Source organism: Perca flavescens, chromosome 2 (genome assembly GCF_004354835.1).
Source record: "Perca flavescens isolate YP-PL-M2 chromosome 2, PFLA_1.0, whole genome shotgun sequence".
Taxonomy (NCBI): Eukaryota; Metazoa; Chordata; class Actinopteri; order Perciformes; family Percidae; genus Perca; species Perca flavescens.
The window spans coordinates 15,366,220-15,383,040 of record NC_041332.1 but is presented as its reverse complement, the minus strand read 5'-3'; the positions used below and the strand labels follow the sequence as shown (position 1 = coordinate 15,383,040).

The 16,821-nt window shown below is 41.3% G+C and overlaps 2 protein-coding genes across 2 annotated transcripts; one reads left to right on the top strand and one right to left on the bottom strand.

The window, feature by feature from the left end:
* Positions 1–3,052: 3,052 nt before the first annotated feature.
* Positions 3,053–4,503, bottom strand: rasd2b (RASD family member 2b). Its single transcript, XM_028600236.1, has 2 exons — positions 3,799–4,503; positions 3,053–3,609 (listed from the first exon to the last, which is right to left on the bottom strand). The coding sequence occupies exons 1-2, from the start codon at positions 4,406–4,408 to the stop codon at positions 3,065–3,067; spliced, it is 1,155 nt and encodes a 384-aa protein (XP_028456037.1). The 5' UTR covers positions 4,409–4,503; the 3' UTR covers positions 3,053–3,064.
* A 721-nt stretch (positions 4,504–5,224) lies between these two features.
* mycbpap (mycbp associated protein) lies at positions 5,225–16,679 on the top strand. Its single transcript, XM_028600224.1, has 19 exons — positions 5,225–5,406; positions 6,758–6,879; positions 7,008–7,164; positions 7,304–7,410; positions 7,590–7,761; positions 8,117–8,232; positions 8,374–8,524; positions 8,748–8,866; positions 10,723–10,841; positions 11,399–11,507; positions 11,996–12,188; positions 12,325–12,512; positions 12,642–12,788; positions 13,529–13,627; positions 13,835–13,962; positions 14,102–14,229; positions 14,307–14,446; positions 15,826–16,005; positions 16,492–16,679. The coding sequence occupies exons 1-19, from the start codon at positions 5,355–5,357 to the stop codon at positions 16,570–16,572; spliced, it is 2,508 nt and encodes an 835-aa protein (XP_028456025.1). The 5' UTR covers positions 5,225–5,354; the 3' UTR covers positions 16,573–16,679.
* The last annotated feature ends 142 nt before the right edge of the window (positions 16,680–16,821 follow it).

Below are 16,821 nucleotides of genomic sequence, written 5' to 3'. Positions count from 1 at the left end.
GGGGGCTTGCGATTGTAAACTGCCTCAGCAGAACAACAATTTTTCCAGTGAAGGCCGAGTAAAAAAAAACAGAACGTTTAAGTACTCCATGCTTAAAAGCAAGCCTGTTATCCTGTGTGTATGTACCTGTATAGTAGGCCTATGTGTCATTGAAACCGACAGACAGACCAACATCCTCCCTACGTACAGTCAGACAGGTGTGTGTGTGTGTGTGTGTGTGTGTGTGTGTGTGTGTGTGTGTGTGTGTGTGTCTGTGTCTATGTGTGTGTGTCTGTCTGTGTCTGTGTGATTGCTCTAACTTAATCTTCAGTTTGCATGTTCAGCTAAATAGTCATAGTATGTTTAGGTTATTATATTATTATTATTGGGACATCCACTGTCAAAACAGCCAAACATTTTCCTTAATTCGCAGAACTAACTAGCTATACAGTGCAATGTATCAACAATGCTCTTACTGTATTCCCATGTTTTCTATATGGATTGTTAACTGGTGAGGATGCTAACTTTTGGCCTTGGATATGTAGTTTTTAGCCTCTGTGTTTTAGCACGATATCATGCATGAAGCCAACAAGAGCATGTTTTAGACCACTTTAAGAGTTTTCTCATTTTAAAACAGCATTTTAACCATTTCATGCAGCTAACATTACCATAATTAGCTTATATATATCTGAAATAATAGGCACTATCAGTTATCATCTCAGCCGTCAAAATGAAGGGCATCCTGATAGGAGTGTAACGTGTCGGCTCGATATGTGGTGGTTGTAGCCTATCACTCTAAATAAGAAGGAACAGCTGGATGGAGACGGACAACTTTGTTAAGCAGCACTTTACTGCTCTTCTTAACACTGCATCAGCTCCACAACAACCACACTTCCTTGTTTTTATTTAATCACATGTAGCTGAACTAACCAATCAGACGCTTGCAGAACTTAGACTCAGGTGTGAGGAAATCCACAGAGGAAGATTCTTAACTGCTGATGTAAATAATAAAACAAGTATTGCCTGTTTAAAAACAAATATGTAAATAGTTAGGTGTATAAACATTGTAAATACCTTTTAGTAAATTAACTCTAATAGATAGAATAAATAGAATAGATTAAACCTGTAAAACTTACAGAACCAAGAAACCTATTTTTTTGTCTATCTTGGTCTGAAATCAAGAACTACAAGTTGTAAATCATTGTTATATGCTGCTTAGCCAGAGAGCTTGACAGGCATAGCAGTAACTGTATGGGGCCTGGAAATACATGTTTTTTGGAGCAGATGATGAGTGAGTTGCAACCAATACTATTGCTCATCCATTGAATGCCATAGGGGAGGAAATTGTCACAGGTCTTAAGGTGATTATACATTTCATCAGTCTACTGCATATGACATTTTAGTGAATAACAGCCTGATTCTTCCCTACATGCGTTATCAGGAACAATTCTTTTAACTCAAAAAAATAATTTTGTGTGTGGTCCCCAAATCGCTCTGAGCCTTTGCCTCACCTTGGAACAGCCGATATTATTCTGTGGCTTTCAGACATCACCACTATCTATCCAGACCATGCATCAATGGCACCCAATCAGAGCTCTATGAGTAAAGAAACTACACTCACTGATTTTCTTTTTTTGAGTAAAATACATATTGTATCTCGGTGACATGGTGTGATTATAGCTTGGTGTTAATGACAAATACACCATACACACATGTATGCCTTTGTAGTTGTGAACAAGCTGGATGTTTTTGCTGTGTGCTGTACTAAGTGAAGGTTGTTCGATCCAAGTGCCGGAGGTACAGGAGATGTGTTTCCATGGCCACTGCTTTCAAGTTCATGTTCAGAATCATTTGTGCAGCAGACAATAGCCGACTCAGGCTTTATACATTTACAACAGACCTCACATGATTCTTATGAGCAGCATTTGTAACAAGCAAATAAAATAACACAGCGCAGTGATAAATAAATTAATAACAACACACACACACTCCATCACCTAAAAATAAGTTTTAAATCTCTTCTTTACGCGTTAAACCTGATCGTTCAATGGATGAGCAGTAGTATTGGTTTCTGCTCACTCATCATCTGCTCCAAAAAAAAATGGATTTCCAGCTATCATTCATCAGTTATCATCTTGATGAACGTGATTAAACTGTATTGCGGCAACAATCATTACAATGCAACTTTGTAGCTTTTATTTCTTACACAATATTTCATGGAGTTGGAGTTGCATCCTAGTTGTCATGTGTTGGTGCTACAATGCTTCACTTTGGGAGATGAGATGTAAGCAGACCAAAACCCTGTCTCAAATCCAATAATAATCTTGTTAAATGCCTTTTACAGAGGCCTCTTAAGCTTTATAAAATTAAAAGTAAGCTGGCAGTTATGAAGCAGCCATTAAGGGCCCAGTGAGTAACTGAGTGGCCATTTATAGTGTGTATAGAGTAGGATGGAAAAGTATAGCCTACACCAACTGGAAACCTCGGCTTTAATCTGATTGTTCAAGATGTGTGGGATTCGGGGTTGTGGACCTTTGGCAATCATGACTCCATGATAACACACAGACACACGCAGGCACGCACACGAACAAGCACACACAAACACAAACACAAATGCACACAGGAAGATAAAAGGAAGAGTGGGCGCGAGAAAGAGTTGCTATCTAATAGGTTTCTGAATATTATGCAATAGTCATACATTAATAATCAAGTTCCTGACTCAACATCCTCCTACACTCTCCTCCATGGGTAGCACGTATACATGCAGATAGATAGATAGATAGATAGATAGATAGATAGATAGATAGATAGATAGATAGATAGATAGATAGATAGATAAGCAATTTAAGAAGTAAATATATAAATAAAACGTGTTGCATTTCACACACGTGACAATTGCTTTTACTGAAGTTAGACCAAATGAACCGCAGCGAGTCACCGAAGTTAAGCAATTAAAGATAATTTATTTTGAAAACATCATCTCAAAAGCGTGTTACTAAACAACAATAATGCATTAGAATAACAGTGCTTAATTCGTTGTTTTATTCGCTCTGTAACACTTCTTCTCATAGTTATCTTATTGTCCTTACTGAATCGGACATTTGTCCAGTGCTTTGCCGGGCTTTCTTGCCGTACTTGGCCCAATGACTTGTCGAAGATCTGTATTAAAACTCGGCCTACGGGCCAGTGGGTACAGGGCGCCGCAGGCATCATCGCGCCCCTGGGACTGTCTGCCCCTCTCCGGCACACGGCTTACCCGCATTGCCTGGTACGAACAGAGGGAGACTTTGCGGTGCTGAGACGGGCTAGTTTCAGTCGGAAGCCCGCCTCGCTTTGCCAAAGTCTCGAAGACTTTCTCTAGATTCGTGCTTTCCTTTGCAGACGTTTCAAAATAGGCACAGTCATCACTGAGGGCTTGGAGCACCTCTGCATTAGATATTTCTCTCTCAGTCTCCAGGAGATCAACCTTGTTGGCGCAGACCACTAGGGGAACTTGCAGCTGTGCGCACTGCCCTGGCACAGAGGATTTGTTAAGCTTGGATTTAGCGGCCAGAATCTCCTTTCGCAGGGCGCACACTTCTTCGAAAGAGCTCCGGTCATCTAGACTGAATACGAGAAGAAAAATGTCTCCTGCGAAAAAATAGAAAATCAATTATTTTCCTCTAATAGTTGATGCACAGCATTAAGAGAGATAGTTAAGCATTTACGCATGTAGGCCTACCTAACTTACAATTATGTTTCTGTCATGAACAAATACAGAAACTGACAAACAATTCTTAGTATTTGCAGGACCGAGATTATAACTGATCCAACACGCACCAGTGAGGATAGAGAGCCTGCGCTTGGCTGGGAAATCCCGTTCCTTGGACGCGTCCAGGACGTCAATTTGGTAGGTCTCTCCGCGGATACGAAACAGTTTCCTGAGGAAATCCTCCGAGGTGGGATTGTACTCCTCCACAAATCCGTCCCGGAGGTATCTTCTTAGGATGGAGGTCTTGCCAACCCGTGGCGCACCAAGAACCACGATGCGCTTACAGTTCTGCGGTTTAGTCGGTGCTTGCTCCTGGCCAATCTGGCGCTGCCGGGTTTGACCGTGGAGAAACAGAGATGCCAGCTGATCCAGTGGGGATCCCTTGCAGAGATGGCTGCTGTTGGGAGTGGATAGTTGCCTTACGGCTGCCCCTGAGCACGTCTTTTTTTCCTGTTTCCACTGAGACGAGGCCACTTTAAGTATCCCCAAGCCCGCTTTAATTCCCGATGAACTAAGGTGCTGCGACGCGTTTTTGTAAGCCAGAAGGACTTTGGAGGACCCGGCGCACTGTCCGTCCATATCACCATGAAACTGGGGAACATCCATGGTGGAGCTGAGCTGGTGCGCAGCAGGGATGGATGTGGTCTGTGAGCCGGTGGAGATGCTGCCTCTTTCCATTGTTTATTTTGGGGATGGCCCGTGGTAAAGCGCCACAAAGGGCGAAATCTGTAATGTGACGTTTATGCCTGCTCACGCTAGTCTGTGTAGTCTGATGTCAGTTTTCTTTATATAAGCCTCAACCCCCTGATTTATCCACGTCATGCTGACTGACAGAAAGGGTTGTTGTTCTTCAGGAGAACGCCGTGTGTTGAGGAAAACATAATGGGGGCTAGCCTATGCAACTGAGCATATGTCATATTTTGACATGATTTCAATCGATCGATCAAGCAAATCAATCAGTCAATTAGCCTTTTTGTCACATATGGAATCGTACAAGATGGTGAAATGTAATCCCACCAGGCCCTTTCAACTTGTGCATTATCCCTCGGCATGGTTGGTCCTGATAACAATTGAAGTGTGCATCCAATAAGATCCGTATATCTGCAATACATTATTTTCATTATTACTTATAGCCATATAGGCTTAGGCCTACATTTAGTAAACTATTAGGCCTACATAATATTATGCACATGCTTTTTATTCCCAATACTCGCACACTTTTGCTTTGAGAGCCTAAAAGAAAGAATGAAAGAAAGGAAGGACATAGCCTGTGTGTTTTCTTTCTGTCATGTTATCGATGACCCTCAATATAAATATAAATATAAATAAATATATATATTTTAACGGTCTCTTGCTCTTGTTGACCTTTATTAAATAAAGGTTAACAAGAGCAAGAGACCGTTAAGAAGCATGAGGCGTATAACGTTGCTGAAAATTTCAGCAACGTTATACGCCTCATGCCTCATTTTGTCTTTTTGCTGTTGTTCCATTTCTCTCCGTGGTGTTGAGTCTTTCGTTGCCATGGTTACCACTTGACGCCGAAGTACAGCGCTAGCTTGATTATCACTGCTAGCCACCATTAGTTGTCCGTGACAATTGCTTTTACTGTAGTTAGCTAGACCAAATGAACCGCAGCGAGACACGGAAGATGGCGTTAAGACCTCTAAGTCACTCAGGTCAGCCAACAGCTTTCTGTCTCTCCTTCGCCTCTGTCCGTCTCTTTGCCCCCATTCTTTTGTAGGCTAACATTAGCTAGCGTTACCTGTGACCTCTTCACCTGTTTTAAGAGCTTCACTGATTACAATGAACAGAATACGCTAGCTACCCCTGCGTGTACGAAACCTGACCTGTTCTTATGCAGTGTCGGAAGAAGTAGGACTCAGACCTTTTACTTCAGTGAAAGTAGCGATAGTTTGACGTTAGATACACGGTTACCTTAAAGGTAAACAGTCCTCCCTTCATAAATGTAACGTTACTCAAGTAAAAGTACAACTAGCATCAAAATATAGCCCACGTAAAGTGTCAAACTCAAAGACTCTTGTTTGTTTTATAACGGGCCATGTTTGGCAAATTATGGAATTATGATCATTGATGCATTAACGTCCCTTTAATGCTGCAACCATAGACTATAAAATAGGCTGCAGGCTACTTGTAACTTATTCATATGCTCCTGGGTAGCTCGTTAGTATAGTATAGTATAGTCATAGTTGTATCTGAACTAAATCAATAATGATACATCAAAATGCATTTCTGATTATATTTAGGTGTTTTAATAATCTTAATCTGCAAAGTAACTAGTTAAATCATAATGATATCACATGCAGCATTTGTGGAGTATTTGGGAAAATGTAACGTTGGAATTTTCCCACTGTTTTTATTGAGTTACATTGCAGTCTGCAGATCTGATGCCTTAAATAAGAGGAAAAATGCATGGGTCAGTTTCATTGGCTTTTGTACGTCCATACTTTTGATAGATTATTTGCAAAAAACAAATAAAAGCACTGGAAAATTTGTTTTCCTTAAGGGCCAAGGGCATTTTTAGCAAAGCAACGCTTTCATTCGAAAACCTGTACTGAGTCTGTGATGGACCACATGGAGGAAGCAAAGTGAAACACTTGCAAAAGCTAAGGATTAATCATTGTTGTTGTGGCCATGGAAAATATAATCAGGCATTGCTGGATAAAGAGAAATTAACAGAATTACATAATCATGTCATTGTTCCAGAGTAATCTCTTTATGTTTGTGCGTGTGTGTGTGTGTGTGTGTGTGTGTGTGTGTGTGTGTGTGTGTGTGTGTGTGTGTGTGTGTGTGTGTGTGTGTGTGTGTGTGTTGTGAGCACTCAGCACTGATAGGCTCATTTTTTTTTAAATGTTGGAATTAGGTGATCACTCATAAACCATATGAATCATTATTATTTCTTTGTGTAGATATTTCAGCATCGTAGCACCCACTTTCCGATAACATGGCATTACTCAAACACACACAAACTGTTGCCATTTTACAGTCTATTTCTTTACTCTCCTCCAGAGAACAAGAAGCTAAGAACATCAGAAGTGTTGGACATCTTGGGTGATGACCAGTCCAGGAGCTCTACTCTTTCAGGCAGTGATATCCAGGCTTTGGCCATTCACCCACGGGACCTCAATAAAGTAAACCTGCCCCCATATCAAGTTTTAACATTAGTTGGACATTAAAATACAAATCATGTGTGTGTGGCATCAATGTACTTTTATTTTAAAGCACTTATATGTAACTGAGAATGTGATCATGACTGCAGCTTCATACACCAAAGCAACCCAAGAGCCGTCAACAACCAGTGCTCATGGCTTATGTGCGTAAGACACAGCCAGCTGATGAAGTTAGAAATACTGTGCGAGGGCCGGTGGCTCATCTAATGAATCTGGACCCTGGCTCTCAAAATCTGGACTACACAGGTTAGTTGTATTCCTTTGCCCTCATGGACAATAACATACTGTGCAGTAGCCGGTAGTTCATAAGAAATGTTATCGGAATCATAATATGCATTCATAAGGCTAAAATTATGTTTTTCTGTCGATTTATTTTTCGTTTCAGGACCGGAAGGGCTTCGGTTTGATGAACAGGGAAGGGTTCTACCACACAGCATCTTGGGTAGTTTAGAGGATTTCAGAAGTTTTCTGGAGGCCAAAGGAGAGACAGAGGTAAATTCGAACAAATATAATGCGAACACAAGAAACAAAAATCTTTCTTTACATGCAGTATTTAAAACCTGCCAACCAAAAGCAGCTTGCATTCTTTTAAACTACTGTTAAATGCAATAGAAATATGTTGACTGTCACTGTAAGTCATGTCTTCTTTCAATCCTCCCTCCACCATCCAGTTGGTGAAGCGAATACCAAAATCCCAGAGATATGCTCCATCTGAGGCCCCAGAGAGGCATCACTCTGAGCCTGTGGAGAATGGGCATGGCAACAAAAACATCCAGAGTAATGCCCTGCAGCATTGGCATACACATATGACGCAGCGCAGACAGCAGCAGGACTTCTTATCTGGTGAGCTGATCAGAGAGTACAGCAGTCTGGACCAAAAAGACATAAATTTTGCATCATCATTATTTACAGCCTTAACTTGTATACAACTGCAGGGACGTGAGGGAAGCCACAATAAACTCACTTACCTACATTTTTATTAACATTAACTAAAGACCAGTACAACAGGCATGTTATAATGGAAGAGAACATACTTTATGCATAATCTCAAATGAGGTTTCTCATTGTAAGCTAATTAAGGAGCAAGATATTTGCTCATTTAAAAACAACTATTTTATATCATAAGTATGCATTCATTTCTTAACTATGTCTCTGTCTATTTCTCTATTCATCTCCTGCTCTTTTCAACTCTTTAAAGAGTTGCTCTACCGGCCAGTCGAAAACCTGCTGATGAACCAAGCTAACCGTTTCAGAGAAACTCAGGAGCAGAGGGAGCTTCTAAACCAAGTCATGCCACTCATCCACTCTGGATATGTATGACACATATTTGCTTTCTCTGTTCTACTGGGTTTTTAGTCGTCTGTCAGAATCCTATCTTATATTTGTTATATTTCTACAGTAAAAATGTTCTCTGTAGCTTCGTCATTCATGTGTGTCTTTACTTCTATGTCTTAGGGTTACCGTGTGGGAAGTGAGTTTTGGAGTCTCCCCCAGCGTTTTGGAGATGAAATGAGTGGCATCACAGCCACTCTGACTCAGACAGAGCAGGGCAGACGGGAGCCTGTCACACATGTAGGACAACCAGGCAGCATACTCCAGGAATCAGGTTCACGCTGTGTTCCAATTTTCCCTCTCCGTCTTGTTCTCGAAACCATGTCCTTCTCATTGTGTTTTCTTTTTTTTTAGTTCACTTGAAAACCAGTGGTCTCCCAAATAAAATAAAAAATGCTCTTTGACATTTAAACTATCCACTTTTCCATCTATTTAGGGGGACTACAAAATACCAAGTGTAACTGTATTCTTTCTGTGGGAATTTTTTCTTCCTCTAGGAATAACTTGTTCTGAGACTCTGCGTCCAGCCTCTCAGACTTGGGACCAGAGCGCATACCTGCAGCACCAGTGCCAGGAGCTCAGGGAGGTTCTACGGGACGTGGACATAAAAAAGCCGGTAATACAACATACAAACTATAACACTGAATGCTCCTTTGGCCTAGTAGCAGTTCCAGTGTACAATTGGTATTATTGTACCATTGCAATAGGCCCCAGTGCAGTCTGATTTGCTGTTTTTTTCCACATAACATTTCCTTATGAGGAAAATAGGACAGGTTGAAAAGATCAAATGTTTTTAACTACAGCTAGACCAATAAATGGGCCCAGCCAATCGCAGATACATCAGTATCAGCGTATATGTTGGCTGATAAGTAACAAGAAATTGTTGTACAGAATTGCGACAGATAATGTATGTTTAAGGTAAGTCCACCAGAGACACTTTTCAATTTTGTTTTTCAATTGTCTTTCATCAGGCAACATAACACAATCCAAATTATTGACATTACACTTTCATTTTGTTCTCTAACAATACACAAGAACCTAATTTCATGTACACACCACAGATCTAGATTGCGCATCAACAACTTCATTATTGGACCACTTGTCCAACCACGCAGCCCACTGAAGCTGCTCATGTCCACCGGACATTCTGTCTCTGGCTGCTAGAGCTGCTAGCTGCTCCTGATCACTCTGTATCTTTACAAACAGCCTGTGATCATCCAGCCATGGGCACACTGTTCTGGGTTTTATGTACAAATACTGCCAATATGTGATTTATTTTATTAAAATGTACATTCAGTACCCACATGTGTAATGACATCAATGAGGCACTGGAGCCCTTCCATAAACATTCATGTTCACATAAATTACAGTTGTGAAATCTGGAGCGTGTCCAATCATAGAGTAGCAGTGTTGAGATCTGTGAGGTAACAGAGCCCAAGAAAATTGACTAAACTTGCCTTTCTGCTCTCTCTCTGCATTACACTGATTATCAGCAGGGGCAGGAGGTTCTGGGATAAACACTTTGCACACCCAGTTTTCATTAAAACCTATTAACTCCCTAAGTAACAGGTGCTGATTTTGGGAAGGTTTAGTCAAATGATATTTTGTTATCTGGTTGCATTTAGTATCCTCTTTCAGACACACACACACACACACACACACGTCTGTGACATAAAAGAAAATGGTAGCAGCGGGTTCTCCCGTGCTGGTGGCTAATGTGATGCTGAGGTGATTTGGGGTCTGAAGTACCTCCTGACCAACACACAGACAGTAACAAACCGTCCTGCCAGCAGCTGACTTGTCCATGGCTTTGTGACATCTGTGTAACAGTAGAGAGAGAGATGGTGGGGACAGGGAGCGGTTATTAAGTGAGAAAAGAAGAGAGAGGAATGCTCAAGTCTCCAGTGTTACTTAAAAATGTGTAAAGGTTTGAACTACAGGAGGGGGGGGACAATAGATTGCATTTGTATTTATTTGTTTTACTCTGACTATCACGCAATGTAGTGGTAGAGCTAAGTTCATGTCAACAGTCCGATGTGTAATGAAGGGAGGTCAAGCAAAAACAATACAGTATATAAGCAAATATCAATATGTAATATTAAAGGTCTATCTATTGAAGGTATCAGACAACTTATTTTGTCCTCTCTGGCTGCACTTACTGGATGCGAGTGGACAGGACATACGTACGACGGAGCATTAGGGCCACATCAAGGAGGATTTTGCATTTCGAGAATAAAGTCGAAGTGTCGAGAAAAAAGTCAACATGACGAGAATAAAGTTGAAAATACCATTTCGAGAATAGAATAGAAACAAGTTGAAATGTCGTGAAAAAACTTGATATTTCAACAATCAAGTCATACGTATCCTGAACAACTTTTACTTTTCAAAAGCAGGAATCAGACTTGGAATGGACATACAGAGCTGACCACTTCCTTCATAACCACCACTATGTGTCACTTTGATTACTTACAGGATATCAATGCACTGGAGGTTATTGGCTCTGGCAAGCCATTTACTTTTGTCACAGTGTGTCGTAGTCCCTTACTGGAGAAGGAAGAAGAGGAGACAGAGGAGATAAAGAAGGAGAACCTGTAAGTTTTGCTAATTTATTAGATATTTGCAATCCTTCCAAACCAAAGTCCAACTTTTTCTAGGCTGAATATGTCAATATCAGGCCAACGATGCTGCCCTATTTCACTTTAAAACACAATTGTGTATTCACAAGCCATTAATTCAGTGGTGACGGGAAATGCCATGAGACCACGTTGATGTATTTGTGCACTGCTAAATATGTCATTCAAACTGTAATGGAAATAATAAAAACAAAGCACAAAATATTTGTTGTTATAAGCAACCTCGATATTTATATATATATATATACTATTATATGGGTCTATTTTCCATTAATGTGGGATTCAGTTGTATTGTAGTGTTGAGGTTAAATGTCCCAGTATGTACTACTACATGTCATAAAAATAGTTTCTGTTTATCCCGTTTGAGGACAGCTTTCTGATGCAATGCTTTAAAAATTAAAGTTAAACAGAAACAATTGAATGCATCATGGAATCTAACGGCTAGACCGACTCATTCACTAATTGTCCAACTCATGGACTTAGTGGTACTACTGCTGTCTCATTGTCTTCCACAGTGATCCTCTGGCACAGTATGATGATGTTCGGTCAGATGCTCTGCTCATTCCTGCCTTGAGGTTCTGTGGTCAGCTTGCTAGCTGGACTGGAAACTCCACCACTAACCAGGTACAGAACGGTCTTTACACAGTAGGTTGGTTGGCATCGAACTAGGACTTAGGTAAATTCTCAAATGGTATTACCTAACTCAGAGAAAACCAGGCCTATAGTAGAGACATGCTTTTATTTTTTTCATCCCAAGTTAATGCAACCTCCTTGTTTACCTGTCATCTTGATAAATTAATTATGTAATCAATTTCCACAACATCAGTACTTTGCCTGTCTCCCCCCCGAACAACATTAAGCTACCATGAATAAAACCTGCAGCCGTCCCATTTTAGGTAGGCTTTTAATGTGAAAAGACATCGGTCGGTTTGTTGACCGTAGCTTAACATTGATCAGGAGTACGCCAATAAAGAAACGACTGGAATGAATTATTGAAAACATTATTTGTTTAAGCAAAATTGAAACAGAGGCCGGCCTTCATTAGCACGTCCTGGCTATTATTTGAAATTATTTTGAATACATTTTCTCACTCTCCAACACTCATTGATCAGGGAGAAGTAGGAATCAGTGCCACGATAATCTTCGAAGCTCCGACTGGAGAAAGAGCCTCTTCCCACTTGGAGCTTCACAATGAAGGCAGCACAGCCATCTTCTACAGCTGGCAGCAGCTTCCCGTGCCACACAGCTTTCCTAACCTGCGATCACGAACAAAGAAGCTGCACTTCTACTTCAACTCCTCCTCCGGTACACACAAACATAATCAGACACCTGCTGCCACGTCATACGCTGTTTGTCCCTGTGTCAACCTTATCATACTGTGTCTTTCAACCAGTACTCAGTGCGTCTTACTGCTTTCAATTTTGCTTCCCCTCCCGTCTAGGTGTGATCCGTCCAGGTGACACCCAGCGGGTGGAGTTCATATTTAAGTCAGAGGAGCCAGGCATCAGTACTGAACGATGGCAGCTCAACACCCACCCTGTGCTGCTGCAAGGAGCCTCCATGCAGGTCACATTAAGGGGAGTGGCTCTGTACCAGGACAAAACCGCAGACCAAAGGCTTTTCATAGAGGTGGTGTACAATAAAACTGTGTGTCGTAAAATGTGAGACACAAAAACCTGATGGCACTAAGGTTTTCATAAAGAGAAACCAACATGTTGTTTTTTTTTGTCTGTGTTTCTGTTGTCTGTGCACGAGCAGACAAAGCTGGAAAAGATAGTGAAGGTAAAAATGTGTCTGTCGATTGTGCACGAGGTGGTGCTGGGGGTCCGCACCCCAGAGAGACCCAGCTCTCCTGCAGAACTTTACGTCACTGAAGAGCAAGAGTTTTTAAGCAAAAACCCCAAGGTAAGTCCTACAAGTGGAAGAATGTTACTTAACACATCTCACACGTTTCTTAGTCACCAGTGAAGTTGATCTTTTTGTACAAACCTTAAACCTCCTTAGGATTCAGTGTTGCCTACAGAGAATGGTGACTTGTTATTTTTCTTTCATATATAGTTTGAGACACATTGGTCATCATACATCAGGGTGGCCTGAGTCTGTGTATCATTTCTATTTTTCAGAGTGTTTTTTTTCTTAGTCACACCACCTCATGCACTGTGAGATGACCTGTTAATGGGCCTATTCATTGTGTTGTTTTTTACATTTCAATTTCACAATTTGTATTGCAATTTTCATGTATTGCGATTCTAGGAGTATCGCGATTCGATAGTATTGAGAATTGTGTTTTTCTCTTCCTTCTTTAACAAAAACAAAAGTAAAATAATACACTTCTAGAGACAATATACAGGTATCATGAGACATTTCCAATATATATACAGTGGCACTCATAAGTTTATGAACCCATGCTAAAGTTGACTAAAAAGAGGAATAAAAAAATAAAAATCATCTCTCAATGCAAATCAAACCAGCTATTAGGCTAACTGAAATAAAACCATGCCAATCTCTAGGTATGGTGAAGGTATGTGATGATGTGGGGCTATTTTAATTCCAAAGTTTCAATTCATTTTCATTCATTTTTCTTAATAGGAGTCCTGTGGTCGCATGTTTACTCATGTAAATTACTGCTCCATACATTGTTTTAGTTGCAGTACCTTCATGAGCCAGTGGAGGACCTAAAGAGATTGTGGCAAGAAGTGCATCCAGGACGCACCTGGGACCTCTCTGTCGATACACTCCGACAGGTAGAGCCATTCTGTGCTGTTATAGAGCATGAGAACACTTGGTTAGTACAAAGAAAGTACATGTAGCAGTAAATATAGCAGGTTGGTCTAAGGTTATAGTTCCAAGGGTCTCTTTGAATGCACTGTGCACCCTTCTGTAAAATGCTATACCATGACGATGCATCAAAAACATAAAATATTGGTCCATTCGCCTGTTCTCAACTTCAGGTTGTGCTGTCTCTGCCTGAGCTAGAAGCAGATCAGGCAAAGAGCCTGGCCCAGCTCAACTCCCTGTTTCTGCAGCTTTCTGAGCCTTCTCAACTGAAACACAACCAGCTAACAGTAGCAGCTATAGGGTGAGGCATGGACACACATGATTCACATAGCATCTCTATCAAAGCACCCTGGCTCTGTCATACAAACACCCACGAGCCACACCTGCACACTCGGTGTAGTAAGCCTACAGGTTACAGTGGTGTGTGGTGCCCCCTGCAGGCAGCAGCTGTGGACGAAACTGCTGGACACTATGGCTGGTGAGGCCATGTGGCTCAGAAACCTGCTAGGCCTTCCAGAGAGAGACACAAGGATCGATAAAAAGGAGGAATCCCCCATCTTGGAAGCTGGTGAGACTCACAGACTTTCATTCGGACATAGATTGATGACAATTCACGCTGCCTACTATTCTGTTATCACATTGCAGATAGAGCTGATAACAAAGATGAGAAGAGTGAGAAAAAGGGAGGAGCAGCTGCTAAAGAGGAGAGAAGTGGGGCAAGGTCCAAAATTAAAGATGACAACAAAGGGGAGTCCAAGTCAGCAACTACTGAAAAATCAGTGGAGGTGAGGGAAACAAAAAGTATATGTGTTTGTGGAGCTGATGGGCTGTTTTGCCACTGAGTGGCAGCAGATTCAAACGTGTTTTAATTATTAGCGTGAATAAAGTATCAAGACACATCACTTCAGCAGACTTTCAGCTGATCCAATCATGAGTCACCTTCTGCACTTCAAACAAGCTGTCAGTTCATCATTCTTTCATTCATTTTCTTGTTTCTACTGACTGCCTCCACACAACCCGGCCACCTACTGCCTGGTTCTCAGTAATGCATATACCTGCAACATTATGTTCTGTTGGCTAGTTTTCTAATACACTGTATTATATGTCATGTTGTGGGCATGCTGGGTTCTGTTCTCCATAACACTAAAGGGTTGGTTTACTTTATAGGAGGAGCACCTTTGCCACCAAATACAACTGTATAACCATTTGTATAATAATAAATGTTTGTGTTCTTGACTTATTTAAGCCTCTGTATGTCTGCACATTTGTGGGCACATGTTTTTGTTCCTTTATGTGTGTGTACAGTAAACTAATGCTCTCCATCATTCTCTTTTGTCCACCAGAGAAGTCGTTATAGTAGCTTAGCAATAGAATATGGTCATGGCCATTCATGTTTTTACATTGTGACTGGTCGGGTGAGATAACGAGCTAAACAGTTCACTTAGTTCCCATCCATTTGAATGCAATTTTTTGTTCTCCTGCCCCCATCCTCATTAGGCCCCACCACTTTGCATCGTCCTATTCACAAATCTGGATTTCAGAAACTTTTCTTCGTCAGCACTGGGATTGAGAGCCTTAATGAGGACGCTGACATGTTTTTCAAATATAAACGAGATGCTGCGTCACGGTCACTTAAACGATGTTCTGGGTGTGAATCTGCCCTGGGACCTGTTACATCTCTCTCCTAATGGTTTGTGTCTCCATTATCAGCCATCAAAGGCACAAAAAAAGACGTAATATTAAAATTAGAAGTTGACTAAAGATGCAGTCTGGTCTGAATGTCTCTGTATTTTGCCGAGTGATTTCTCTTCTGTGTGATGGTTGAGTCATAGGTAAGGTACAGCCTATTACTTACAGGGTACCATGGTAACAGGACATTGCTCGCAAATGTGCACCTGCTTTCCAACTGTGTGCCCAGGCTGTGAATTAATAGCACCTGGACCAGTTCAAGCCATCTGTGGCACACGCACACACACACACAGCTAAACATTAACCTTAAACAGTGCATATCCAATGTTAAACACCATGACTATGTGGGAGATGGTTTTTCAGGATGCAAGATGCACACAACCACTTACCAGCCAACTCGTTGTGGAAATTCATTCACATCAAATCATTCATCACTAACTTGTGTCTGTCTTTTATGTGTCCGCCCTGTGTGCAGGACAGCAAAAAGAAGGGGAAAAAAAAGGAGGAAGCGGTGAAACGCACTATGGAAAAGCAAGGGAAGGAATCGGCCCCACTGACAGATACCCCTCCAGACGGCGTCAGTCAACAACCTCCTGGTAACCAAAATGTAGAGGCCGAGGTGATGTACATTTACAGGAGGCTCCTGCACAAAAAGGCAAGTATTTTAATTGTCTCACAGTTTATATTTCAGAGGAGCACTTACACTAAGTTCAGTCATGAGGAATTCTACTCAACCTGTGAAAACACTTACGTATAATATCTGCTATGGCTCTGGAGGACTTTTCTTAAGTTTTGAAAAAGTAACCCTGATGATGTCATCAAGGTTCTCTCAGGTCTCAGGCGTGGCTTTTAAAGAAGTGGACATTTAGGAGGGGGGTTTCTAATGAAAGGCGCAATCCGGTTGCATTATGGGAAATGTAGGATCTTGTGTGCCCTCCTGTGGAGCTTCCTAGAATTTAAAAAGTCAGGTTGTCTCGGGCTCTGCTTCTTACATGTTTACCTTTCTTGTTCAAAAATCTATCTCTCATGAGCTCCCCCAACTTTAAGGAAGTGCAACACCAAATCACTTGAGTAGCCTTTTAGGGTTTTCCACAGTCTTATACCCTATGAATACATTCATCTATGTGTATCTATCTGTCAGGTGTATGCTCTGATGGAAGACCTGGTGGACAACCTGTGTGACCAGATGGATGATCTTAATGAGGGAGATGAACAGGACTAACACACTACTAACACGTGAGAGTCAGGCACAGGAGCCCACTGAACATATGCAACCAAATGTGATAAAACATGTCACATATCCTGAAACTGTTTTTCTACCTTAATTTGTTGTGAAAATGAATAAACTTTTTGGCGTTCTGGCACAGCAGATGTGGAGTAATATTCGTTCTGTCTCATTCACATATTAACACTCACATAAGCGGATGATAGGTTAACAGCACCGCTGACTCTGCAAACGGCGCGCCCCCGT

What these genes read in the sequence shown, in the direction of transcription:
- mycbpap (XM_028600224.1), top strand. Translation starts at nt 5,355, where the DNA reads ATGAACCGCAGCGAGACACGGAAGATGGCGTTAAGACCTCTAAGTCAC. An exon ending in AAGACCTCTAAGTCACTCAG is followed by an intron (nt 5,407 to 6,757) that starts GTCAGCCAACAG and finishes ACTCTCCTCCAG; the next exon opens with AGAACAAGAAGCTAAGAACA. An exon ending in GGAGGCTCCTGCACAAAAAG is followed by an intron (nt 16,006 to 16,491) that starts GCAAGTATTTTA and finishes TCTATCTGTCAG; the next exon opens with GTGTATGCTCTGATGGAAGA.
- rasd2b (XM_028600236.1), bottom strand. Translation starts at nt 4,408, where the DNA reads ATGGAAAGAGGCAGCATCTCCACCGGCTCACAGACCACATCCATCCCT. An exon ending in CAGGCTCTCTATCCTCACTG is followed by an intron (nt 3,610 to 3,798) that starts GTGCGTGTTGGA and finishes ATTTTTTCGCAG; the next exon opens with GAGACATTTTTCTTCTCGTA.